A 23,901-nucleotide genomic window follows, 5' to 3' on the forward strand; every position below is an offset into this window, starting at 1 on the left:
TGAGGGCCACAGGCTCTAGGGCACACAGGCTTCAGTGGGCTCTGTAGTTGCAGCTCTCGGACTCTCTAGGGCTCAATAGTTGTGATACACCGGCTTAGTTGCTTCCCAGTATGTGGGATCTTCCAGGATCAGGTACTGAACTTGTGTCTCCTGCATTGGCAGGCAGATTCTTTACCACTGAGCCACCAGGGAAGGCCCCACACTCCAGCTTCCTTTTGCTTTCCATTTGCTTGGAATATCTTTTTCCATCCCATCACTTTCAGTCTATATGTGTCTCTAGATCTGAAGTGGGTCTCTTGTAGACAGCATAAATATTCGTCTTGTTTTTTTTTTTTTTTTGAATGTAAAAGCAAAGATTTTTATTAGTATTAAGGCTGAAATGCACATATTTTTTATTCCCTAATGCCTTTTGGTATTTATTTAAATTTGGTATGCATGCAATTTCTCCTATTGTTTTTTTTTTTCTTTTTTTTTAAATTTTATTTTATTTTTAAACTTTACATAATTGTATTAGTTTTGCCAAATATCAAAATGAATCCACCACAGGTATACATGTGTTCCCCATCCTGAACCCTCCTCCCTCCTCCCTCCCCATACCATCCCTCTGGGTCGTCCCAGTGCACTAGCCCCAAGCATCCAGTTTTTTTATCCATTCAGCCAATCTATGTCTATTGGTGGAGCATTTAATCAGTTTACATTCAAGGTAATTATTGAGATGAGTGTTCTTGTTTTGTTGTTTTGAATTTGTTTTAATAGGTCTTTCTTTTCCCTTTTCCTCTTTTGTTCTCTTATGATTTGATGACTATCTTCAGTCTTGTGTTTTGATTTTTTTTTATTTTTTGTGTGTAAACTCATATATTTTTGATTTGTTACCTTTAGGTTTTGGTATAGCAGTCTGTATATATATATATATAATCATTTTAAGGTGGTCTCTTAATTTCAAATGCATTTAAATACCTTGCGTTTACACGCTCCTCCTGATTATTCATTTTGGTATCATATTTGTATGTGAATAGTTTCCTGCCTTTACTGTATGTTGGCATTCGCCAGTGAGCTTTTCCATGTCATAATTTTTCTTAATTCCTAATTGTGGTCTTTTGCTTTCCCTTGAGAAATGCTTTAGTATCTGTTGTGAAGCTGGATTGTTGGTATGAATCCTTTAGCTTTGGCTTGTCTGTGAAGACTTTTACTTCTCCAGCAAATCTGAATCAGAGCCTTGCTGGGAGGAGTATCCTTGGTTGTAGGTTTTCCCTATCACAACTTTAAATATACGGTGCCACTCCCATCTGGCCTGCAGGGTGTCTGCTAAAAAATTAGCTGATAATCTTATGGATATTCCCTAGTGTATACACATTTTTTCTCATAGTGATGCCTCCTGAGACAGGTCTGTCTCTCCTGTCTCCCCTCAGACTGTGGCTCCTTGACAGCAGTGCTGTCGTCTTTTTAAAAATTGATCATTGTTTTGGCTGCACCGGGTTTTTGTTGTCGTGTGCAGGCTTTCTCCAGTCGCAGCGAGCAAGGGCTGCTCCTCCTTGTGGTGCGTGGGCTTCTCACTGCAGTGGCTGCTTTTGTTGCAGAGCATGGCCTCAGTACTTGGGGTGCACGGGCTCAGTTGCCTCACAGCAAGTGGAATCTTCCCAGATCAGGGATTGAATCCACGTCCCCTGCATGGGAAAGCAGATTCTAAACTATCGGACCATCAGGGATGTCCTCCTTGTATATTATTTGTAGCTTTTAATATTTCCTCTTTGTTTTTCATTTTTTTCAGTGTAATTATTATGTGTCTCAGCATGTTTCTCCTGGTTAATCCTGTATGGGACTCTCTATTTCTACTTCTAAACTTCTATTTGTATTTTTATGTATATAGTGGGTGAGTTATGTTTCACTCTGAACTTGAGTAACTGTTACCTTTCCCATGTTAGGGAAGTTTTCAGCTGTTATCTCTTCAAATATTTTCTGAGGCCCTTTCTCTTCTCCTTCTGGGAGTCCTACAATGCAAATGTTGGTCCATCTGATATGGTCCCAAAAGTCTATTAAACTCTCATTTCTTTTCATTCTTTATTCTGCTTCACAGCAGTGGTTTCTACCTCTCTTCCAGCTCACTGATTCGTTTTTCTACCTCATTTATTCTGCTATTGATTCTTTCTAGTGTATTTTTCATTTCAGTTATCGTATTTTTCAACTCTGTTTTTTATCTTTTCTAATTCTTTGCTAAAAATTTCTTGTAACTTCTCATTCTGTTTATCCATTCTTTTCCCAAGTTCTTGGATCATCTTTACAATCATCACCCTGAACTCTTTCTCAGGTAGATTGCCTATCTCCACATCACTTCGTTCTTCTGGGATTTTTCTTTTTCCTTCATCTGGAACGTATTTCTTTGCCATCTCATTTTGTTTAAATTTCTACTTGTATATAGTGGGTGAGTTATGTTTCTCGACTTTGGAGAATTGGCCCTTTGTGAGTGACTGAACTGAACTGAAATGTCCTGAGTCCCAGCAATATACTCCCCTCTCGTCACCCAAGGGCCAGGAACCAGCTGGTGCAGGTAGTTCTGACCTGCGTTTGCACACGCGCTTCCACAGGCTACAAGATCAGTTTTCCTGCTTCTGGTGTCTGCCCCCTGGTGGGTGAGGCTGGTGGAGAGGCTTGTGTAGGCTTCCAGCAGGGAGGGGCCAGCGTCTGCCCACTGGTGAATGGAGCCAGGTCTTGGCCCTCCGGTGAGCAGGGCTCTGTCAAGAGGTGGCTGTGGGCTCAGAAAGTCTAGGAAACCTGTGTGCTGATGGGTGGGCCTGTGTTCCCAACCTGTTGACTGTCTGACCTGAGGATTTCTAGTAGCAGGGTGAGATCAGGTCTCAGTGCCAAGGACCCAGGATACCTGCCTGCAGTGAGTTCACATAGGTGAACACTCCCCGCTATGTGCACCACCAGATTTTATGACCCCAGAGAGAGCCATAACTGCCCCCACCTCCCCAGGAGATCTCCAAGACCAGCAGCTAGGTCTGGCCCAGGCTGCTATGGAGTCACTGCTTTTGCCCTGGGTCCTGGTGTGTGACATCTTGTGTGCACCCTCTAAGAGTGGAGTCTTTCCCTCAGTCCTGTGGAGCTCCTACAATCAAGCGCCACTGGTCTTGAAAGCCAAGTGATCTGGGGGCTCCTCCTCCTGATGCCAGACCCCTATGCTGGGAAGACTAGCGTAGGGCTCCTGTAGGACTTCTGCAATATCATTATTCTCCAATTTGTGAAGTGCTCACCCAGGTGAGATGGGATTTGACTATATTGTAAGCGCACACCTCCTACTGTCTCATGATTTCTCCTAACTTAGGTCTTTGGGTGTATCTTTTTTTTTTTTGGTAGATTCCAGTCTTTTTTGTCAATAGTTGTTCAGCAGTTAGCGGTGATTGTTGGTGTGCTCCTGAGGGGAGGTGAGTTCAAAGTTCATTCTACTTTACCAACTTGTCTACAACCCTTCCAGTAGTTCATCGATTTTAGTTATCCACATGCCCATCCTTTCCATTAGTAGTCAAGATTTAACTGATTAACTTCTAAAAACAGACTCTTCCAATATCAGAAATCACCAGTGTCACTGGCAAAGCCCACTGGGGTCCCCAGGAAAAATAAGACGGAATCTAGGTGATTAGGTCTACCCTCTTCTGTGATTAGTGTAGTTTTACTTGGGTACAGAAGGCCCTGTGCAGTGGCCTTGCACGTAGCACATTGGATTAACATTCTCAGCACAGAACCACTGGGCCAGACACTTGCCAGCCATGTGCAGAAGCTGGCTTTTGTGCTCATTACCATACTCTGGATGCACGATTTGGAATTTTCTGGAAAAAATAAGCAACTGAGCAGTTAGGGATGAAGAGGTCTCTGATGCCAGCAATCAGAGACCAGTGGGCAAGTTGACTCCTCAGTGGAGGAAAATGAAGAGGTGAGCACTTGTGGGGACCAGGGTGGATGGTCTGCTTCAGGGGCCAGCAGTGAGGAGGGATGAGCAGGGGTAACAAGAGAGGCTGGATGATGGGAGGCTTAGCATGCTTTAGGCTCCACAGATACATGTGGATGCCTGGAGAGGGAGCCAGGACCCCTCCCTTCCACAAGGGACTTTGGAATCTGTAGACCCTGGGCTCTCATGCTCATGCATGGTGAGTGGTCAGGCAGCGGACTGCTCCCTTCCTCTTGATGGGCAGAGGTGGGCACCCTCCAGCACTTCCCAGGCACAAGGTGAACAGCCAATCCATAGGACTTTAAGGGGGAGAACTAATATTTGTGGGTCCTGTAGTGAGTTAAATGGTGGCTCCCCCAAAAAGTGTCTACGACCTAATCTCTGCAACTGTGTATTGACCTTAGGTGGAAAAATGTCTCCGAAAATCCTTTAAGTGAAATATCTTGCGATCAACATTGATTACCTATATCCAATAACTAGCATCCATATAAGAGACACAGAGACAACAGAGAGTAGGTGGAGAAGTCCACGAAGAGACAGAGGCAGGATGGAGGGGTGCAGCCACAGCCAAGGAACGCTGCAGGCACCACCAGCTGGGAGAGGCGGGGAAGGCCCCCCAGAACTTCTATGGGAGTGGGCTCCCGCTGACAGCAAGAAGGGCCCCAGACTCCAGTGCTGGCCCCCACCCACCTCTCCCATCACCTCCTGCAGCTCCTTTCCCAGGGCCTGAAAGCACACCTGCTCGGAGGCTGGACAGGCCAGCTGCTGGAAGCCTGGCAAGCATCCGGTCTAGGAGCCTGCAGCTCTCCTGAGCAACCAGGCTGGCCAAACACTGACCTGGGTTGGTGGGGGAAAGGAGGCCTGCATGCAGATAGGCTGCTTGAGTCCACACCTTGAATCAAGCGCGAGCCCGATCCCTTCTCTAAGGAGAGCCTTTTTCTCCCTCCCCTCTCACCTGCAACTGCAGGGACACCTGTCTTTCCTGCCCTCACACTCCCAGCGCCTGGTGAGGGGCCTGGCTTGCACCCAGCCTTTGTTGAAAGAATGAAGGAACAAAAGCTGACAGTCCTATGGAAAGCCTCTGCCCCAGCACCCACAGGCTTAGGCACCAACTCCCTCATTCCTGCTTCTGCAGCCCCTGGGACGAGCCTCCAAATGGCAGGCTTTGCCTTGTCTGATGACTAAGGAACCTCTGAGAAGCAGGCATCTCTAGCCCCTGAGCCAGCTCAGTGTCCAGCACATAGTAGGTGCTCAGCAACTGAAAGGAATCGAGATTTATAAGACACTTGTAGCATCCTTAAATCTGGCCAGCCTGCCTTTCTGCCTGACCACCACCCCCTATTAAAGCCTGGGCCCCAACCATGCTGCACTCCTGGAAGCTTCCAGAAATCGCACAAAGGAGGTACCTGCTGCAGAAGCAAAGCACAGTCCTTCCAGGGAGCACAGATACAGTGCCTTCTAGGCCACCTGCTCCAGTGCACAGACAGCCCCCAGACACGTGTCTCATAGCACAAGGATCTCTTTATTGTGACGCTCAGTGGAAAACATCTGTAAACCAGCTCACTGTAGTGGTGACAGCTGCAACCATGCTAAGGCACTTTCATTATATAAAAAAAGGGCGGGGGTGGGAGTTCTGTCCACTCCTTTGTGACAGCAACTGGGACCTGAATTCAGAGCTATTTAGGCCTATGTAGCTTTAATATATCTTCATGATTTCTTGAGTTTGTTTCCTTAAAAAAAAAAAAAATGCCTTCTTTGCCATAAGTAAGTCTAAATGCAGCATATACAAAATAGTTAGGAATACAAGGAAATTCAGCCACCAGTGTAGACCAGTGTAGGACAAGCTATTCTCTTCTAGACGTGCTTCTGAAGGAAAGGCAGTGATAAAGACTGGGAATTTTATCACTAATTACAGTGAGAGGGAGAAAAGACAACAATGTTTTCTTTTTCTTTTAAAAATGTCTGTGCAGACGGCAGCGTCTTGAGTTATACTGAGTCAACGGTGCTGATCAACTACCCTCGGGCCCCAGTCCTGGCCCTTTCCACTGCTCTGGCTGTCAGACTCGGGACAAGTCCATTAACCATTAAATATATTTGGTCCCCAAGAGTGTTGGGAGAGGCCACTGCTGGCCTTTCCAGCTTGGCCCCTAGGCCCTGCCTGCTCGGCCCAACAGCCCCGCTGCGGCAGGGATGGGCCAAGGAGGGGAAGGGGTCATCATTGCACTTGAGACGTTTGAGAAGCAGGAGGGGACAGTGGCGCTGCCCAGCGGGGTAGGGAGGAAGGCCCTTCCCTCCCCGCCCCCGGCATCCTGTGCCCTGCACAGAGGTGGACCCCCTGGGTCTGCTCATGTTGGACCACCCAGAGTCCACGGGAGCAGGGGAGCCAGTGGGGCAGAGGGTGTGAGGTCACCGAGTGTGATTGCCAACAGCAAAGGAAGGAGAGGGAAGAGCTGGTGGCGGAGGCGGGGGGAGGTGACAACTCTTCTGGGGCATTGGGCTAGCAAAACTCCTTAGTCTGAAGAAAAATAGATTCATAGAAAATTCTCTTGCCCATCCCCGGAGGCCTGCTCCTGCCCTCCTCGCCTCACCATCTTGTGCTCTGTGGCGAGAGGGCGGGAGATCCGGCTGGTCGCTCTGTCCCTGGGCCCGGGCCCAGGACCCTGACTCTTTGGTATCAGATTCGGGATGGGGGTGGGAGGGGAGCAGGGGGGCTGCAGCAGAGGAAGCCGAACGCCCTCAGGGAGGCCTGGGGGACGGGTGGGGTGGTGAGGGGGGCCTGAGGTCCCTGGCCTGGGGGGACGAGGTGGGGTCACAGTCACAGCAGTCCCCAGAGGGAGGAGGGGGTGCTGTGGGGGCTGGGGAGGGGAGGCGGAGTCACTGATGTCCGTCTCCGGGCAGCAGGAGAAGAAGAGCCGGTTACTCGGCAGCTCTGGCCTCGGCGGCTTTGGCCTCAGCCCCGTCGGCTTTGCCATCCATCTCATCGTCCGAGCAGTCGCTGGCACCTTTCCGGGCCATTCGGCGGGGCACAACGAATGGCAGGTCCCCACGCCTGGGGGCAGAGGCAGCGGTTAGCAGGGCCGGCCAGGCGGCCACAGAACAGCTCGTGTGTTTCAAAGCAACCTCAGAGGAAGACTAGCTCCTGACACCCCACGGGGAGAAGCAATGGGGGGCCTCAGGGTGGGACAGGAGGGCTCACGATAAGGGGGGTGACTGAAGCTTCCTGCTTTCACTCCAAACACCAGCAAAAAACTGTCAGGTAATAGGGGCTGATTAAAAGGAGGCCCAGTGGTAAAGAAACGCCTGCTAATGCAGGAAATATGAGAGACACGGGTTCGATCCCTAGATTGGGAAGATCCCCTGGAGAAGGAAATGGCAACCCACTCCAGTATTGTTGTCTGGAGAATCCCACAAAGGAGCCTGCTTGACTACAGTCCATGGGGTCGCAAAGAGTCGGGCACGACTGAGCGACTAAACAACAGAAGGAGCCCCAAGAGCAGAAGGAGCCACCTCTGCAAAACACCACACTCTGGTCACACTTGGTACCAAACAGGTGAGATCAAGAGACAGGCCGTCAGTGCAGTGTACACAAACAGGCACCTCTTCCAGTCCCAGAAAAGAAAACCAACAACATAAACACTGACTAGACTGTTGCTTTTATGCTTAAAAAACAAAAAGGATCACTGGGAAAAGGAAGTCAACAATGAGAATCTCGACCAAAAAGGCCCTCTGCCTCAACCATTTCATGCTGCCTGATCGGGACACTCTTTCGAGAAATGCCAAGCAGCCCTCTCCACCTGATCAGGGTTGGAAGATTGACCGGAGTTGTGCCAGGGCCTGGCTGGGTGGCTTTGAGCAACTTCTAGTTCACAAAACCTGAAAACGTTCTCAGCGGGTTTAAGGGCCATGACAGGAACAGACTTTTCAGGCAGGATGGGAATCAATCACCCAGAGAGATTATTCAAAAGGCTGGGCTACAGCCTAGGAGGCCGGAGAACCAGGAAGGACTCTCTGAAAAGCACTTTTCTGGTGTCAGTAAGTGCCCTGCCCACTGACAGGGCTGAGAAAGGGGACTGAGTTTTACAATAGCCTCATGGTCAGAATTCTGCTTTTCAGGACAAAGCAACTTTTTGGAGGAGAAAGGGTCACACGGCGGGGTGGGTATGGGTGAGGGAGAGGGAGTCGGGCGGGGGGCAGTTGGCGGGGCTCACCTGAGCTTGTTCTTGAGGGAGCTGACCTCGCGGTTCATGGCATCCGCCGTCTCAGTGGCATCCTCCAGCTCGCGCTGTAGTTTCCGGCGGGAGGCATTGGCCCGCTGGGCCTCCTCCTCCGCCTCCTCCAGCTGCCGCTTGAGCTGCTTCAGGCGGGTGGACGCCTTGTCCGCCTGGAGAGACGCAAGGCCAGGGGCCCAGGTCAGGACCCCACATGCCGGTGGCCCACCCCGTTCTCAGCTGCCTCAGGGCAGGGCCCTGCTCCACCCTGACTCACCTGGTCCTTGTACTGCTCGGCGTTCCTCCGCTCGTCATCCACCTGCAGCAGCACATCCTTCAGCTTCTTCTCGGTCCGACGCACCTGCTTGCAGGCTGCCTGGCGCTCCCTGCGAGGCACCAATACAGTGACTCAGGGGGACCCGCTCTTTTGGAGGGTCTGGTGGATAAATCCACAAACTGGGCCACCCATGTCTGGGTCTCACTGGCCTGTCCCCTGTAGGGAGGCCTTGATCAATGCTCTTGTGAAGGCATTAGGATTGGCCCCATTTCACAGATGAGGAAACTGAGGCTCAAGGAAGTGACATATCACAGAAAGCATATATAAAGCTAGAAAAAAAGAATGACTGATGCCCATTACAATCCGGGTTCAATCCCTGGGTTGGGAAGGTCCCTTGGAGAAGGGAATGGCAACCCACTCCAATATTCTTGCCTGGAGAATCCCATGGACAGAAGAACCTGGTACGCTACAATCGATGGGGTCGCAAAGAGTCGGATACGACTGAGTGACTTTCACTTTCACCCCTAAAGAAGTCTGTCTTGCTGAGCCCACAGATGGGCTGCCCAGGGAGTGGGAACTACCACCTCTCTGATTCAGCCCTAAGAGAGTCACCAGGCCCAACTTTAGAAGCGGGCCGTGGGTTCCTCTTCAAACTCTAGAGCCCTAGCAAAAGGCCCCAGGAGAAAAGATGAGAGCCCCATTAGGATAGGGGATGGGCACACAGAGAGGCCCGAAGATGGTGCTGGGTGGTGGGCGAGGGACACCCACTTGGTCTCGTTGTCCAGCTGCTCCTCCAGCTGTGCGATCTTGGCCTCCAGGGCAGCAATGGAGGCCTTGAACTTGGACTTGACGGTGCCCTCCATCTCCTGCAGCTTGACCTTGAGCTCCTTGTTCTGGCGCTCCAGCTGCTGCCTTGCGTTCTCGTTCTTCTGGGTATGGCTGCGCTCCAGGTTCAGGTCTGTGTTGAGCTGGTCGATCTGTGGAAGAAGGGCTGGTAAACTCAAGGAAGGCAGGGACCCTCATCACCAGATCCTCCTGGATGAGGGAGCTGCCCAATGGGAAGGGTTCAGAAGCAGCTCAACCCCCAAAAGAGAGGAACCAAGGAGACGGTGCAGGCACCAGGATGTCCTCCTCTGAGCATCGGATGGATGGCTTCTGCTGGGGGGCCCGGTGGGAGGGAGGCCCGACTGCCCACCTGCAGGTTTGCCTTCTTCAGCCTGTCGTTCACCAGCTCCGTGTTGCCCTGCTCCTCTTCCAGCTCCTCCTCCAGCTGTGCAATGCGGGCCTCCAGCCGCCGCTTCTCCTCCAATGCCAGGGCACTGGAGAGGGTGGAGAAAGGTAAGAGTGGCTAAGCTGGAGCTGGGAGCCCCCACACCCACCACCTCCTCCAGTGGACACGCCACGCACGCCCCAGCTCACCCCTTGCCGCTGCTGTTGGCTATCTCGTCGGCCAGCTCGTCCCGTTCCTGCTGGGCCTGGCGCTTGGCACGCTCGGCAGCTGCCAGCTCCTGCCACGGGAACCCAGAACGTGACCCATGGGGGTCCCCATAGCCGACAGCCTCCACTCTCCATTCCCAGTACTCTGAGCCCCTGGCCTCTTCTGAAACCCCTTTCCCAGGCCTGCTTCCTCCATGAAGCCCATTTTCATGAGCCCCTCTGAGGTCACAGCTTAGGCACCATATGTTTACATAGCCCCCACACCTAAGTGCTAAAAACTAAGCCAGGGGTGTTGTAATAAATAAGAAATCACCCTGGCCTGATGGAATGCTGGTCCCTCTGCTTTCCAACAAGACAGGAAGCAGGGGCGACAGGATAGAGATATGAGTTAAGGCCAGGGTGCCGGGGCTCTGAAAGCCAGAAGGGCAGAGGTGGCCTCTGCACCTGAGGCTGAGGTGGCCTCATCAGAAACCCACAAGCTCAAGAGGGCACAGCCAGTCTTGACAGGAAACCTGGCTACCTGGCCCAGTCAGGAGCAGAACTCGGTTGCCAGCATCCTCTCTGCAGAAGATGGCCTAGAGCCTGGGGAATGCTTTCACAACCAGCCTTGCATGAGGCAAGAGGCCGCCAGGGGACATTCAGTGCAGGAAGCCTCTGGAAGGGCCCCCTGCTCGCCAGGCGGCAAGTCACAGTGGGCAGCGGTGGTTACCACAGAGCCCCGTCTTGTGCAACGGAGTCGGCCCCAAATGGTGACAATTTAATTCACACACAATTTAATCACACCAGGGAGCCTTCCAACTTAATGAAACCTTGCACGGCAACCTTTCAGAAAACAAGAACCAGCCCTGCCCACGCCTGGAGCTTGGCCCATTTTTCAAGGCTTTCCCAGGTGACCCAGGCTGGTGAGTGGAGGCTCTGGGCTGCCACCTGCTGGTCAGAGGGTGCACTGCACCCGGCCCACCTCCTGCAGCTGGATCATCTCGGCCTCCATGCTCTTCAGCTTCTTCTCGTTCTCCTTGGACTGCGCCAGGATCTCCTCGCGGGAGGCGCGCGTGTCGTCCAGCTCCCGCATGTAGTCCTTCATCTGGGCCTGGGGGCGGGGAGGAGAGGCTTGGCACCACCCACCAGAAGACACCCCACCAACCCCACCCCAGCCCCAGAAGACACCTCACCAACAGGGACCGGTGGCTGGTTCTCAGCCTGCACCCACGTTCAGCTCACACAGTTATCAAAGGGCAGGAGGGAAGACAAAGCGTCTCTGTTCTACACCACTGACAGTCTTCTGACCGTTAGGGTTTACAAAGGACACCTGTTAGGCCCTGGGTGTGTGTTAGTCCAGCTGCATTTCTGTTTACTTTCTACCACTTCTGGTTGTCTTGGATCCCACGCTCCAGGTCAAGGGCCACCTGCCAGGTTAGCTCCAGCCACAAGACTTATAAGCCTATGTCCTTTGTTCTCCTGTGATTCATTCTAACTCTAAAGATCTTGGGAAATACTTTTTCCCCCTCCTTTTCTTTTGTAGGTAAATCCCAAACTGGGATTCCCCAGGCCCAAGGGTACAAGTCTCGTTGTGTGTGGCCAGGTGGTACCAACTAAACTACCGCCATCAATGCATCTACGGCGCACGACTCTGCCAGCACCAGATGCTGACATGTGTTATCGTTGCTGGTTTGCGGGGTATAATGAGGCATCTCAGAGCTGGGTTTTGTTTTTTTTTTAACTTGTTATTTTTAATTATTGACAAGCCAAGCATGTGTTCTGTTTCTGGACTGCTGCACTGATTCATCAGCTTGGAACCTTCTGTCACTGTCCATTAAGGCTGGATTGAGTCATGTCTGGCTTATTCTAGAAAACTGCCACCAAGTGACTAAGTAACTATAACGCCATTGCACTTTTAGCTTTGCACTTGTTTCTTTGTTTGATGTGAAGTCAACAATTTTTGACTACTACAAGTTTGCTTCTGACTATAATATTTTGTCTCCACTCGGCCTCTGGGTCTGCATCTGTGTAGCAGCAGTAGTATTAGTCTCTAAGTCTCTAAGTCATGTCCGACTCTGCGACCCCATGGACTGTAGCCCGCCAGGCTCCTCTGCCCATGGAATTCTCCAGGCAAGAATACTGGAGTGGGTAGCCATTCCCTTCTCCAGGGGATCTTTCCTACCCAGGGATCAAACACAGGTCTCCCACCTTGCTGCTGCTGCTGCTGCTAAGTCACTTCAGTCGTGTCCAACTCTGTGCGACCCCATAGACGGAAGCCCACCAGGCTCCCCCGTCCCTGGGATTCTCCAGGCAAGAATACTGGAGTGGGTGGCCATTTCCTTCTCCAATGCATGAAAGCGAAAAGTGAAAGTGAAGTCGCTCAGTCGTGTCTGACTCCTAGCGACCCCATGGACTGCAGCCCACCAGAATCCCCCATCCATGGGATTCTCCAGGCAAGAGTACTGGAGTGGGGTGCCATTGCCTTCTCCGCTCCCACCTTGCAGGCAGATTCTTTACCACTGCGCCACACCCAAGACCTTCAGGGTAGCACTCACAGGCCAGCCCAGCAGTGTCCAGTCCCGTGCTGGGCCCAATGCTGCCGTGTGCAGCTGGATCAGACCAGCCTGAACTCACCTGCACCTTCCGCAGCTGCTTGATGGCTTCGTCCCGGTTCTTGTTGGCTGAGTCGATGTGGGCCTCCAGGTCTTTCAAGTCCATCTCCAGCTTCTTCCGAGCGGCCACAGCTATCGAGCGCTGCTTCCTCTCATCCTCCAGCTCGGCCTCCATCTCCCGCACCTGGGGAGGTGCTGACAGCTCAGGGGGCCGGACGGACCCAAAGGTACTGCCTCAGCTCAGGGCCCAGGTGGGCTTGATCCAGTCCCAGGGTGTCCACAGGGCCTCCAGGGCACAGTGAGGATTACTGACCATAAAACCCTAGTAGAGGGGGTCACTGACCCCCAGGCAGAGAACTAGGATGCAAGGATGTGGAGGACACTCCCACAGACCAGTGGAAGGAGAAAGGAGCACCCAAACTCGGGCACCCCTGCGCGCCTCTGCCCAGGGAGCGGGCAGGCCCTCCGCACCTGTTTGACCAGCTGCTTTTTCTTCTCCTCACTCTGCTCGTCACGGCCCTGCAGGTCCCTCTCGAACTGGGCCTTCATGGCCTGCAGGTTGACCTCCAGCCGCAGCTTGGCGTCCTCAGTGGCCTGCAGCTCGTCCTCCAGCTCCTCCAGCTGCGTCTTCATCTCCTCCACCTGCTGCTCCAGGGCCCGCTTGGACTTCTCCAGCTCATGGACCTGTCACCAGGGGTTCCGGTAAGGACCAGAAGGGTGCTAGGCCCCGAGGGGAGCCAGGGCCCCCAGGTCCCCGGCCCCAGTGTCTGTGAGGCCCTAACTCTTGGTGTCTGGAGGCCGCCCCCCACCCCGAGAGCTGGCCACGGGCTCAGGGACTCACGCTCTTGCCCACGTCATCCTTAGAGCTCATGAGGTCTTCCATCTCGGTGCGGAACTGCTTGTTGAGCCGCTCCAGTTCTGCCTTCTGCTCCATGGCCTCCTCCAGCGCCCGGGCCAGAGACAGCGCCTTGGTCTCCTTCTCCCGGGCCTCCGCCTCTGCCCGGTCACGCTCCTCCGCATACTTAGCAGAGATGGTCTTCTCCTCGGCCAGGAGCTGGGAGACAGGCAGGCACCATGAGTGTGAGCAACGGGCTCTCGGAAAGGGTCAGAGCCTGACAGACAACAGCCTCTGCCCGAGGCAGGGTGTCTGCAGAAGGACGGGAGGAGGGACTGATGCACTGACGGCACCCACCTGGTCAAACTTCTTCTGCTTCTTCTCCAGGTTGGAGACGCTCTGCCGCTGGTGGTCAAGATCCACGAGCAGGTCATCCAGCTCCTGCTGCAGCCGCGTCTTGGTCTTCTCCAGCTTGTCGTAGGCAGCCACCTTCTCCTCATAGCACTGGCTCAGCCCCTCCAGGTCCTTCTGCAGCTTCCTCTTGGCCTCCTCAGCCGTCTCCAGGCACCCCACGCTGTCATCCATCTTCTTCCTCATATCGGTGACCTGGGTGGGAGCAAGGGGTAAGGAGCATCCAGTTGGCACCTGCTCCGGGAGCCGGGCTGCCACTGCAAGCAGAGTTATGGGGCACCAATTCAGTTATGGAAACAGCTTCCCAGCCGCTTCTCTATTCCTCTGGGACCAGGGAAATGGGACGTTCCACAGAGTGCAGGTGTCTAGCACACAGAGCCCAAGGCAGGTGGACACACAGGTCAGCTTGGAAAGGCCACTCAACCCTGACCTGACCAGCCATTTGTACCAAGACTGAGGCCCAGAGTAGGGAGCCTCCATCCCTCCCCTCTCCCAGGCAGCAGCCTGGCATCCCCCGCCCACAGGTGTCTACCCTGCAGCCCCCTCCTCCCACCCAGACACACAGCTGGCACCGCAGGAACGTGCTCCCTGTCCCCACCCAGATGTGGACCCGACTCCACGCCGTCCCCTGAGCTGGTGCAGATCTCTGGGCACATTTAAGTTCTAAGACAGGATCCACAAGAGGGCTCTCCATCTATCTTTGGCCCCAGATCCTTTTAGGGTCTAGAGAAGACCACGGCCTCCTTTCCATGATGATGTTATAACAGGCATAAAGCGAAATATGTAGGACTACCAAGAAACCACTGTAAAAGAGTGCAGTTGTCAGGTACTTTTTTAAGACAATGGTTCAGTAACCAGTGTGCTTCTTTAGCACAGCAGAGAGCAGGCTCCTGAGCAGCGAGGAGCACAGTGACCTTCCCAAAGCCTGGCCTCAGCTCAGACACAATGACCAGTGGTTTCCACTCAACAGGCCACAGGCACTGCTACTGTCACAGCTTGTTGCCCACATTCATAAGGGAACAGAATGCTGACGGTCAGCTGGAGACTGGTGAAATGAAGATGAACTCCAGCCAAGTTCAAGGATCCCTGAATTCTCCTCGGGGACCCCAGGAGTAAGCCCTGGTCTGGGGAGGGCAGGAGCTCCCCGAGGGAGGGCGGCCAGCTTGGGGAGGCCTGGCTGTGCTTCCAGGTCCAAGTGGCTACCCAACCAGAAGCTCCCCAGCCTGCAGGCTCTGACCACCGTTTCCGGGGCGATCTGAGGGGATCCAGCTCCAAACCTGGGCGTGGAGGGTGGAGATCTGCTTCTCCAGGTTCCGCTTGGCCTCTTCCTCCTCCTCCAGCTGCTCCTTGAGAGAGTTCTTCTCATCCTCCACCTGCTTCAGCTTGGTGCTCAGACTCAGCTTCTGCCGGTTCTCCTCCTGCAGCAGCTCCTGCTCAGCGGACAAGGGGGGCCAGGGCTCAGGACCCACACTGTCGGAGCCTTGTGGTCCCCATGGTCTCGGTGGGACAGAGAAGCAGGCCCAAGATTAGGGGGCAGCCAGCAAAGATCTGGCAGGGAGCCAAGAGGTCCCAGAGAGCCTGGGGACGCTGGGGAGGACACTGTGAGGAAGACCCAGAGGCCTGGCAGCTGACGCCGTGTGGGCACAGGTCCTTCCAAGATAAGAACAGCTGCAGGGGGCCCATCGCTGCCCTTACCTGCGTGTCCTGCAGCTGTGACTCCAGAGCAGAGAAGTCCTTGGTGAGCTTGCTAGACTTGCTGTCCGACTGAGTGAGAAGACCTGTCACATTGTCCAGCTCGACCTGTGTGTGGACGGAGACAAAGCCCCGTGAGCTTGACCAGGATTGCTCGGGGCCCACCTCGGCTCTCTCAGCCATGCTGGACCTGAGCCACAGGCTGAACCCCGGGGGGCTCACAGATGGGCCGGGTCATGGAGAGAGAGAGAGAGAAAAGACCAGGGGCCCTGGCAGCATGGCTAGGACCCAGGCAGTCCGGCGGGGGCCTCACCTGCAGCTTGGAGACCTTGTCGGCGAGCTCTGTGCGCACACGCTCTCCCTCGGTGAACTTCACCTGCAGCTCCTGCAGCTGGGCCTCCACCTTCTTGCGCTTGTGCTCGGTGTCCGCCTTGCCCTGCTGCAGCACCTTCACCTCGTTGGCCAGCTCCCCTCGCTCATTCTCCAGGGTCTGCTTGGCCTTCTCGAGGTTGGCTTTCACCTGCGAGGGGAGAAGCAAAGACATAAAAGGGGGAGCCTGTGACATGAGGCTGGTTTTCCCAACATCATCAAAGAGCCGGTGGAGCCAGACCTGGAATCTGCTGCCTGGCAGCAAAAGCAACACTGGGCAAGTCCAGGGGGCAGCGAGCTGGCGAGGGCCATGGACTTGGAGGGCTCAGGCCTGATGTGGACTCATCTCCCAGCTGGAACAGGACGCCTGGCGCGTGGCCTCACCTCTGAGGACCACGGCTCCCCTGGCTCTCAAACCATCCCTGCTTGGCCTCCCGCACAGGGAATGTCCAAGGGCAAGACACTGTCATTGCTGATGTTAAGATTTTAGAATTATTTTTATAAGCTTAGGGAAATTATAATTGTTCATAGTTAGACTTCCAAAAAAGCCTCTTAGAAATTTGATGTTTACCGTAACACTGAAATGTTCTTCCAAAAGATATAAAAGCCAAGTTTACAGAACAAACACAATTCCAATCTATTCTATATCAAGCCAGTCACAGTATCAAAGGCAAGTTCAAGGGTAAACTGGACCCCAAGTGCATGCAAAAAGCTTTTTGAGTGAAAACAGCTAGAGGAAAAGGCAAGGCTTCAACCTGCCCAGAACCAGGAGGAAGTCAAAGGGAAACAGAGGAACAAGGCATGTTTCTGAAAATATTGTACAGGCTGCCACGCAGAAGAGCCTCTGTCTTCTCAGGCTGCCAACAAGGGTGGCCGTGAGCTGGAAACCACAGGAGGCAGGACTGGGCTTGTTCAGGAACTGCCTGGTCACAGTCCCCTGGCTGAGAAACCAGCCGGGTCAACATCCCCAGGGTTCTCCCTGAAGATTCCAGCTGACCATGTGTTGGAGGTGTTCTAGAGAAGGGCTGGGCTTCAGAAAAGGGACGCAATGGCCCTCTGAAACTTCAGCTTCAGAGTCACTCCAATTCCATGACACTTTCTAGTCTGGCAGGGTGTTGAACAGGATAATGATGGTAATAATAAGACTAGAACAACTTACTGAGCCCTTACCGACTATGCACTGTCACATGTTACCAACTCCAACTCTCATGTAATTGTTTGAAACGGGCTCTCACTAGCCTCTCTCATAGAAGAGGAAACTGAAGCAGAGATGGACCTGTATGCGCCCCCAACTCACACAGTCAGGAACGGCTGGAGCCTGGACTACGCGAGGGTCCCCCAACCCTCCCCCTGGCCCACAGTGGCCAAGCCTCACGGAGCCAGTCCCAGGGGGCCCACGCACCCGCTTCGTCTGCTCCAGCTGCTCAGCCAGCTCCTCCACGGCCTGCGAGTGCTTCTGTCTCATGTCCTGGATCTGGGCCTCATGGATCCTGGCCTCATCCTCAAGGGTCCTCTTCAGGATGTTCACTTCTTGTTCACGTTTGGACCTGAACAGAGAAACGCCTTCAGGAGGGAGGCCAGGGCCCAGGAGCAACGCTGCCCTGGTGGCACAGAGTCCACAGTAGGGAGCACTGGCCATTCCAGGCAGCTTTCTGCCTGCTGGCTTCCCTCCTCAGCGTCCGTCCTATAGCGCAGGCTCACAGACACACTTTTTTTCTTTTATTTAAAAAAAAAAAATGTAATATAGGCCTTTTATGCAAGGAATTGGATTTTATTCTAAATATGGGGAGCCAGGAGTAATTTATAAGATTTTTTTTTTTTTTGGCTGCACCACAAAGCATGCTGGATCTTAGTTCCCCTACCAGGGATTGAACCCATGCCCCCTGCAGGGGAAGCGCAGAGTCCTAACCACTAGAGAGCCAGGAAGTCCCCACAGACACGCCTTGTAGGGCTTCTGTAGCCTTTCAGCCTTAAAGCCCACCCCTGCCTCTGCCCAACTCCAAGCCAGGTTCTTCAACTCTAGAGAGAAGCTGCGAGGCCCCATCAGCTTCCATCTGTTCTTGTTGTTCCATCACTAAGTCGTGTCTGCCTCTTTGCAACTCCATGGACTACATCACACCAGGCCTCACAGTCCCTCACTATCTCCTGGAGCTTCCAGGCTCCATGACAACAGGCCACACTGTGTGTGTACAGAGGCCCTGGGGTCCCCCCTCTGAGGCCAGGGCCCCTCTTTCCCTGCACCACCCCCATCCTCAGTGACCAGGCAGTCAGCCCCAAGGCACACCTGAGCTCCTGTTGCGCAGCTGTGGAATCCAGAGTGTCCTCCAGCTCCGTTTTCAGAGCCTCCAGCTCTTCCCCGAGGTCTCGTTTCTGCTTCTCGGCTTTATTCCTAGCAGCACGCTCAGATTCCAGGTCTTCTTGGAGTTCCGAAATCTGAGATTCCAGCTCCCGGATCTTCTTCAGGGCCATGTTCTTCTGGGTGGTTTCTTCTTCCACTCTGCCAAAGAGAACACCAACGTCAGGAGGAGGTAGCTGTCACCGTCAGAGAGCAGAGTCTGCAGAAAAGACTTAGAGAGGTGCGGCCGAAGCCACTCCTGCTGGTGACCATCATAGCCCCTTAGGAGCTCTTCTTGGCAAAGACACTGAGGCATCTGGAAGACTTAAGGGCTATTCCACTTGGAGAATTCAAAAGCCTCATAGAGTAAAAATTTCATTTTCCAAATTAAGCTTCAATGCTTTAAACATTTTTTAAAAATTGAAATGTTAAATGAAAAAAAAAAAAAGTAAAGCTGTAAACTAGCTTCCCAGACAACAGTGGAGCACATGCCCACAGTTCACTGATGCACCAAGAACCACAGCAGGAAGCCTGCTGAGAACACAGGCACTGGCCATCCAGCCTGATACTCTGACCCTCACCTGGCCAGGGCTGCCTGGAGCTCCTCCTCCTTCTTGGCCAGCTGCATCTTGAGCTCGGCGATCTGAGCCTGCAGCTCAGCGATCTGGTCATTGAGGTCGGTGGAGTCTCCTTCCAGCTTCCGGCGGGTCTTTTCCAGCTCCTGGCGCTGCTTCTCCTCTCTTCGCAGGCGTTCTGAGAAGGAAGAGTGGAGAGAGGCCAACAGAGTCTTCAGTGGCTTCTCTTTGTCTTCAAATCTTATATAAAATACCAGGCTTCACAGGGAGCAGCTGCCATGTCCCACGTCTGGAGGGTAGTGGCTGGATGCCACAGGCCCCGGGAGACCTGCTTGCCACCCCAGCTCCTGGCAGCAAGGTCCATGCTGGTCCTCGAGTGGTGGGTGCCCCGGAAACCCCAAGTCCAACAGTCCCTGCGTCCCACTACTTACCCTCCAGGTCGGTGATCATCGCCTCATGCTTGTTCTTGAGTTTGGCGAGGCTCTTCGATTTCTCCTCCTCTTCCATGAGGTTGGTGGTGAACTCGGCTATTCTGTCTTCCAGCAGCTTCTTCTCCTGGGGTGCGAGGATGGGTCAGGGCTTAAAGTTAGTTGAGTGCAGAAGGCACTGGGTCTCCTCAAGCACAACCCACCAAGGCACTGAGGTCTGAATGGAGGGGCAGGGCCTGAAACACCTGGCCAAGTGCATTAGGATTTCCCAAACCAAAGGGGTCATTTTTAAGCCACCAGCTCCTCTGAAACAGCGGGGTAAGCCTCCTTGGGCCCATAAGCGGGGTGCCCAAGCCCTTCCTGCATTACCCCTTTCTGCGCAGGCAAAAACACCTCCCAGGTGACGGTGCCAGTGAGGGAACTGGGGCAGGAGGGCGTTACCTTCTCGACGCCTGTGACCTCGCCCTTCTCATTCCCTAAAGTGCCCCTGCTCTTCTCACTTTGTCTTCAAATCTTACATAAAATACCAGTCTTCACAGGGAGCAGCTGCCATGTCCCATGTCTGGAGGGCAGTGGCTGGATGCCATAGGCCCCAGGAGACCTGCTTGTGTGGCCACCACTGGAGTCCTAATTCCACAACAGCGACCACACAGCCCGCTTACTCCCCATGTCACAGGGTTCTGGACAGCCGTCCTGCCCTGTGAAGCCTGCCACCCCCATCTCCTCCGGAGATGAAGGTCAGCATCCTGATGGGGTCTCTCCCACTCCTCTAAAGTGATGCCCAGCTATCATCTGTGGCCAGGAAGACGCTGACAGGGGCCCAGCCACCGGCCTCACCTTAGCTAGCTTGCAGTTCTGGTCCTCCATGATGATCTGGTCCTCCTCCAGCTTCTTCAGCTTGGCCTCAGTGGTCACCTTCTCCAGCTGAAGCTTCTGCCGGGCGCTCTCCTCCTCCTCCAGCTGCTCCTCCAGCTCCTGCCGTGAAGCCAGGGCAACCGTGAGCAGATAGGATGGGGTCCAGCACCCACGTGTGGGGTCACGTATTTAAAACTGGGGTGCGGGGATGAGAACCCCAGGTCCCGATTCCAACACAGGGTCATGTGTTCTGAGGGGCCACCTCTAGTGAGCGTCCACCCTCAGCTTCTCAGACCAGCTGGAGTGATCACAGAAGAGGGGAATTAAATCAGATTCAATGCTTGGCGGGACAGTGCTCAGGAACACCTGACACGTGTCAGAAAAATTAAGCCAGGGAATTCCCTGGTAGTCCAGTGGTTAGAACTCTGAGCGCTCGCTGCCAAGTGCCAGGGTTCAATCCCTGGTCGGGGAACTAAGATCCCACAAGCCACAGAGCATAGCAAACAAACAAACGGAAAAAAAAAAAAAAAAAAACCTGCCTCAAAGAGAACACTCCCCAAGGCTGCTCCCAGGACAGAGCCTGTCCTCCCATAGCACTTGGGACATCCCCGCTCCCCGCCTACCCTGTCCCCCACGCCCCTCCGGGTCCGGCCCGGCCCCTCCTGCAGGCACCTGGATGTTCTGCTGCATCTTCTTCTTCTCGGCCTGCAGGTGTTGGCATCGCTCTTCCTCCTCCTCCACCCTGGCCTCCAGGTCATGGCAGATCTCTTCCAGCTCCTGCTTCTTGGCTGTCAGACGGGCGCGGAGCTCCTCAGCCTCGGCACACAGTTCCGTTTCCGCCTGGAGCTGCTCCTGGAGCTGCAGCTTCTCAGCCAGGAGCTGCGGGAACACGGGAGAAATGTGAACTCTGACGGCTGCTTGTGGGCTGCCTGTCCCCATGGGAGAGCTGGTCCCCAGCAAAGGCTCCATCTCAGGATGCTTAAGCTGCCAGGCATGTATAAACATCACATCCTGCATCGAGGAAATTACCCCCCAATTTCCCTTCAATGCCAAGTTTATGCTTTGTCTACTGGGGCTTCCCTGGTGGTTCAGTTTTAAAGAATCTGCCTGCAATGCAGGAAACCCGGGTTCGATCCCTGGGTTGGGAAGATCCCCTGGAGCAGAGCATGGCAACCCACTCCAGTATTCTTGCTTAGAGAATCCCATGGACAGAGGAGCCTGGCACACTGTAGTCCGTAGGGTTGCAGAGAGTCAGACACAACTGAAGCAGCTAAGCAGGAGCCCTGGTGGCCAGCAGGAGGCAGCACTACGCGGGCAGAGTCTGCAGACACCCACCTGGGACTGGAGGGTCTCCATCTCTGAGAGCCTGTTCTCAGCAGCCAGCTGCTTCTCCCGCACCTTCACCAGCTCCTCCTCCTTGGCCATCATCTCCTCCTCCTGCCGGCTCACCTGCAGCAACGGCTTGACCTAGGAGAGGAGGTAGAGGAGACAAGCTCAGAGAAAGAGCCCCGTCCAGGCTGAGATTTGGGGGCTTTCTCCTCACTTGGGGAAGCGCAAGGGCATGAGAACAAGGGGCAGGCAGGACCCTGGGCAGAGCAGGTATGCCCGGGTACAGCTTTTCAGGAAATCAATTTGGTGCTGTGCGCCATAGGCCTCTGACCCACTAATTACAGTTCGGGGAAACTAGCCCTGTATGTGCATGAAGATTTTCAGGACAGCATTGTTTACAACAGTGAGAATTTAGCAAAGAGATAAAGATCCACCGCCGGAAAAGTAGCCAGATAAATTATAAAACATCTCTAGGGAACAGTATGCTGACTTTTAAAAAATTATGCTTATGAAAAAATTTTAAATGGAAAACGCAAAAAAAAAAAATATTTACACAAGTCAAAAAGCTCAGCTATGTAAGAAGATGTATGGTTTACACAGCAGAGATTTAATGGGAGTGTTTAAAAAAAATGGAATAAATATTGAAACATCTATTCAATATTGATGTTGGCTCAAGGTTGAAGGGATTATAGGTGAATTTTTACTTTCTTGTTTATCCTTTTTGTTGGTATGGTATTTTGCAGTTACCACAAATTATGTACCATAAACAAAAGTAGCTTGACCAACTTTAAATACAAGAGAATTTTTTTGTATAGGCTGGGGAGGACCTAGCCACCGGGTACAGACCACGGTTTCCTGAGTGGGCAGCACTGTCACCTCACGGGGCCGTGGTGGGCAGGCAGGGCCTGGACATCCCAGGAGCTGCCCCTGGAGCCGCCCCAGCCCAGCCCCGCAGCACCTCGGCAATCCACGCCGGACACACACCCCAGCTCACGCCCCTCAAGACCCCACAGGGCAGGACCATCCCCGGCTCAAGTGCTGGGCCCGGGGACACGAGGGCAAAGTGCCAGCCCTGGGGCCTGAGCCCCGCAGGAGGCCAGCGTGAGGCCGGCTCGTCCCTGTGCCACGCGGAGCCCCTCCAGACCCACCTTGGTGAAGAGCCGCCACCACTGCCAGTTGCGCAGTTTGAGGTAGGCGGCACAGTTCCTCTGCAGGACCTTCATGGCCGTCAGCTGCTGCTGCCGCTTGGCGAAGGCCCTGTGGGGTGAGGGTCATGGTCAGCGCCTCCAGGCGGGGGCCGGCCAACCTCCCTGCCCACAGTCCTGACCTCGCTCCTGGGGGCTTTTCTGGAGGGACCGACCCCTGCTGGGAGCACTTCAAAATAGATGTGGGGGGAAGGAGGCAGGCTTGGCGTTGAGTCCTACAGGTGACCTCGCAGAGGTGACCAGGACAAGGTCACAACCACCTTCCTTCACTAAAGGGTAAGTGAGGTCGCTACAGAGTCAAGTGTAACCACTGGTCATTAAGGCCACCTGTCGACTGCAGCTCCCCACCCTCGTGTCACCCCCAATCTTGGGGCTTTTGTTTGGGGAGAGAATGTCAGCAGATGATGTCCTGCAAACGTCCATCTATCCAAACACCCACACTCATGCTCTCTCCACAACGCTCAGAGCTCAGGCTGGAACAGATGCCCCAGAGCCCAGACACAGAGGAGTCAAGGGGCAAATGTGAAGCTGCCCCGCCCACTATCCTACATAAGTCAGCCCCTGACCCCACAGGAGTTGCCGGAACTCAAGGTCCTCTGGGGACAGCCGGCTCTGGGTGTCACCCCTACAGGAGGGACACAGGGAGGAACAGTGGGAGGCAGGGGTTTTCTTGGAGGGAAAATCTGAACAGTCACCCTTCCCTCCTGCTCACTTTAAACCTCAGGCAGAAATCCGGGAAGCAGGGGGCAAGGAAAGCTATGTGGGTCTCCCCAGGGACACCTCCTGCCATGAGGGTGCCCAGGCCCTGCTTCCTCGGTACCCTCTGCTACAGGAGAGCTGGGGGTCCCGAGCAAGGTGTGAGCGTCCTGGGACTCACTTCCTGGCCAGGTAGCCCCTGCAGCAGGCCTGGAAGCCGATGATGACATCCGTGATCTTCAGGTCCCGCTCCTCCTCCAGGTGCGCCAGCACGCCAGCCCGGAAGAAGACTTTGCTCTGCCCAATGCGGTACAGATTGCTGTCGAGTTCCAGGGCTTTGATCTAGAGGAGGAGAGCCAGCTGCTGAGCACGGGGCACCCCAGCCACCACAGCGCCCTGGAGCAAGGCCAAGGCCAGGGAAGGGGCCTGGAGCCGGGGCCGGCCCTGTTGCTCTGTGGGCAGCCTTCTCCTGGTGAAAGGAAAGTGGAGCTGGGGAAACGCTGGTATGGGGAAGGTTGGGGCCAGCAAGGGACAGGTAAGGAGTCAGACTTGCAGAGAAACACAGGATCTCAGCCCTGAAGGGACCCTGTAGGTCTCCTCTTTCTTCTCTGCCCCACCCCCTCACTACAGGCCTGTTCTATAAGCACCCACTCAGGTCACCCTCTGAGCAGAGGGTCAAGCATCATTGCTTTGTCCAAGCCCAGCACCAACTCCA

At 54.1% G+C, this 23,901-nt stretch overlaps 1 protein-coding gene across 1 annotated transcript in view; it reads right to left on the bottom strand.

Moving 5' to 3' along the window:
• Positions 1–5,446: 5,446 nt before the first annotated feature.
• MYH9 (myosin heavy chain 9) overlaps positions 5,447–23,901 on the bottom strand; it is an 86,159-nt gene continuing 67,704 nt past the window's right edge. The window contains exons 19-41 of the mRNA XM_061417352.1: positions 23,368–23,528; positions 22,434–22,542; positions 21,292–21,423; positions 20,629–20,835; positions 19,939–20,076; positions 19,105–19,228; positions 18,680–18,851; positions 18,048–18,260; positions 17,166–17,310; positions 15,708–15,914; positions 15,398–15,502; positions 14,980–15,132; positions 13,649–13,897; positions 13,298–13,510; positions 12,928–13,140; positions 12,479–12,640; positions 10,827–10,955; positions 9,848–9,936; positions 9,624–9,747; positions 9,197–9,405; positions 8,429–8,537; positions 8,152–8,324; positions 5,447–6,992 (exon numbers count right to left, since the gene is read on the bottom strand). Coding sequence (XP_061273336.1) covers positions 6,860–6,992; positions 8,152–8,324; positions 8,429–8,537; positions 9,197–9,405; positions 9,624–9,747; positions 9,848–9,936; positions 10,827–10,955; positions 12,479–12,640; positions 12,928–13,140; positions 13,298–13,510; positions 13,649–13,897; positions 14,980–15,132; positions 15,398–15,502; positions 15,708–15,914; positions 17,166–17,310; positions 18,048–18,260; positions 18,680–18,851; positions 19,105–19,228; positions 19,939–20,076; positions 20,629–20,835; positions 21,292–21,423; positions 22,434–22,542; positions 23,368–23,528 — 3,669 coding nt within the window. The 3' untranslated portion in view covers positions 5,447–6,859. The remainder of the gene's footprint in view (positions 6,993–8,151; positions 8,325–8,428; positions 8,538–9,196; positions 9,406–9,623; positions 9,748–9,847; positions 9,937–10,826; positions 10,956–12,478; positions 12,641–12,927; positions 13,141–13,297; positions 13,511–13,648; positions 13,898–14,979; positions 15,133–15,397; positions 15,503–15,707; positions 15,915–17,165; positions 17,311–18,047; positions 18,261–18,679; positions 18,852–19,104; positions 19,229–19,938; positions 20,077–20,628; positions 20,836–21,291; positions 21,424–22,433; positions 22,543–23,367; positions 23,529–23,901) is intronic.

The sequence above is a fragment of the Bos javanicus genome, chromosome 5, assembly GCF_032452875.1.
Source record: "Bos javanicus breed banteng chromosome 5, ARS-OSU_banteng_1.0, whole genome shotgun sequence".
Taxonomy (NCBI): Eukaryota; Metazoa; Chordata; class Mammalia; order Artiodactyla; family Bovidae; genus Bos; species Bos javanicus.